General features: G+C 42.6%; 1 protein-coding gene across 1 annotated transcript in view; it reads right to left on the bottom strand.

Annotated features, from left to right (window-relative positions):
• Positions 1–2828, bottom strand: part of PALM2 (paralemmin 2) — a 193295-nt gene that overhangs the window by 91908 nt on the left and 98559 nt on the right. The window contains exon 4 of the mRNA XM_009998160.1: positions 1–16. This exon is cut by the window's left edge and continues 118 nt beyond it. Coding sequence (XP_009996462.1) covers positions 1–16 — 16 coding nt within the window. The remainder of the gene's footprint in view (positions 17–2828) is intronic.

The raw sequence follows: 2828 nt of genomic DNA, 5'->3' as shown, positions 1-2828 counted from the left end.
CCCGAAGAGCTTTTGACTGTAAGGTAAAAAAACCCAAAACTTAAGGACAGACTGAACAAAAAAACATCTGAAGATTGAGAAGGAACTGCCTCTTCTTTTGAATAATAGGTTGTCCCCACTGCATTTCTGATTTGTGCTTTAGATAGTCAATTTCAGGCAATTAATTAACTATTGTTTCACATGTCAGGTCTTCCAGTTTTAGGAGAGTTAGTTTTACAGTGTACACTTTATTTACCACCAATACCTTCATATAACGTTATTTTTAGTTCTCAATTTGAAAAACAGTTTAAGCCATGCAAATTAGCCAGTCCTGAAAGCTGAAATCTTTGAACAAAAGTGTGGATCTCTCATGAAGGATAAGGCATGTGCTGGAAGGACTAAAATAATAAACTTCTTAAAGCTTTAAAAACAGAAGAGCAGCATGCTCTAGATGGAATATGCTTCATGAAGAACAAAATCAGTCTGCTATTAAATTAGTCAGAGATGTTATTTTTCTATTTATGCCACAGATGCATTTTAATATATTTGCAAGCATACAGCCAGACAGAAACAGGTACACATTCACACAAGCATGCACGTCACCTCTTAGCCAGACGAAAATTAAAACAAATGGACAAAAGTCTTCCAGAAGCCATGGGTATCCCCAGGGCACAGCAACACTGTTGCAGAAAGCAGCAATAGCCTACACCAAATAGAATAATTCCTGGGATTTTTGCTGTGCTTGCTACACAAAAAACAGGGCTAGAACCTCACCTGGTTGTTTAATCCAGCTGCTGCTCACCCAGGGGAGTTCACCAGTGGAGATGTACTGGTTGCAAGCTACACTTTAGCTAGCACATCATCCTGTGCCATTTTTGACCCAAATCCAGCCAGAGGGATGCAGCAGATCAGCTGGCAGACAGGACAACCACCACTAGAAAGGAAGTGAAGAAGCTCAAAGCCACACAGGACTTTGCTCCTAGGCAAGAATGAAATGGAGCTGGTGGGAAGAAAGGTCAGCCAGGAAACTGACCAGGCTGGTCCCTTGCATTGACCAGAAAAGGGGAGCCTTGCTTTTGAGTTTGCAAAGTACTTGGCAGTGCTAGCTGAGGGAACTAGATAAGGCAGCAGACAGAAAGCAATACAAAACACACAAGCAAATTAGACTTTATCAATTACTCCAGTTTTCACTGACTGTGACTCTGCTGTGCACTAGAGGATGTCTAGGAGGATTTTAAGTGATTTCTATATGAATCAGGACTTCTTCATGACAGAAAAGCTCTCGTGCTCTTGTGTCATGTAGTTCAACAGCTGGTACTGCTGGTGCTCGAGGTGTAACTTCAGCCAGCTGAACTCAGCTGAACTCAGCATTGCTCATGGCCTGCAAGGTGTTAGTTCACGAAACATTAGGGGTGGTTATCTCCTGCCACAGTTTCTGCAGTTGGCTGCTCCTTTTGCTGCCACTACCACCAAGGAGTGCTTCCTGGCACATTTCTCTGCTGGTAGTGAGATTTCTCTGCAGGACCCTTGCTTTCCTGTTCAGCCTAGCTGATCACTGCCCAGCGGTTTCAGCAGCTCACTCCAGCCCCATGTGCTGCTGAAATGCCCCTCAGCAGAGGATTCCCAAGTCATCGCACATACCAAAAAACAAGGTTAGACAGTCAAAGATGGATTTACAGGTCCTGATGTGCTAAGCCCTTAACAGCCTGTGCTTTGGCATTTAAGAGATCTCAGTAGCACAACTCTGACGACACCTCTGGGCTAGATCCAATGCAAAACACTGTGAAGGCTGATAGGTCTTCAGAAAAATCCTGGCTTTTCTTAAAAAATAAATGTGGCCAGATACATGTGGAACTATGTTGCTACATGTGTCATACTCATCTGTGGTCTTGAATCTGAAATCCTGAGTTATACCCTGTTGGAAAAAAACCCAGTTTCTAAAGACCAAACTTTTAAAATTAAGGCAGCCTTCTCACTTCTAAACCTGTTTTGGATATGGCTGCAGCTCTGCTAATAAAGCCTTTGGCAAAGTGCTCCTTGGAAAGCACCGAAGATGTTCAGTTAACAGTCACTCCTCATTTGCTACCAGAGGGCAGATGAAATCCAGGCTTTTTTCAGTGTGCTTTTACAGAATCTCCATGCTGATGCTGAGACAAGGAGATGCTAGTCCTTCCAGTATAACTGCTGTACACCAAACCAAAGATATTTTGTGCAGCTTTTGTTTTGGTCTTTCTATATGTGAAACATTTAAGCTACAAAATCACCATTTTTTAATTATTTTTTTTTTTAACCTATTAATAGCATTAATTTGAAACTGGAAAGCATAAACGGGATTTTTTAAAAGACATATTTAGAGACAAGGATGCTATGATCTACTAAATATCCTCCCTCTTGAGTGGAGTGTCAGCATATTTTATCTAAAACAGGAGTGCTGGAAGCTTTGATGTTTTTGGCTCTCCTTTTTAAGATGAAAATGAAGGCATTCGTTAAATACTACACTGAGAAATCCAAACAAGAAGACTCTGAGAAACGGAAGCACTTATAAGAAACATTTCTTAAAATTCAGAAGGTCTATTTGCCAAGCTGTTGAGGTTATTTACACACCCACTGGAAATACAATAGACAAACAGGCAGGCACATGACAGGGGACAACGCGCAACTGTCTCGCTGTCCAGGAAATATTTTTCTCCCCTGCCAGATGCCTGGTGCAGAGCTGAGGCAGTGGGTGGGGCTGGGAGAATCTCTCACCTGCTTTGAGCAAACCTTTCCCAGGGTGTTTTTATCAATGACCGGGGGGGGGGGGGGGTGGGGGGGAAGGCTTTGGGAAGACAAAACGGACCAAAGGCGGG

The sequence above is a fragment of the Chaetura pelagica genome, unplaced genomic scaffold (assembly GCF_000747805.2).
Source record: "Chaetura pelagica isolate M959 unplaced genomic scaffold, ChaPel_1.0 scaffold145, whole genome shotgun sequence".
In the NCBI taxonomy this organism is placed as follows: domain Eukaryota; kingdom Metazoa; phylum Chordata; class Aves; order Apodiformes; family Apodidae; genus Chaetura; species Chaetura pelagica.
Note: the sequence above shows the minus strand (reverse complement) of the source record. Positions and strands in the feature narration are given on the sequence as shown.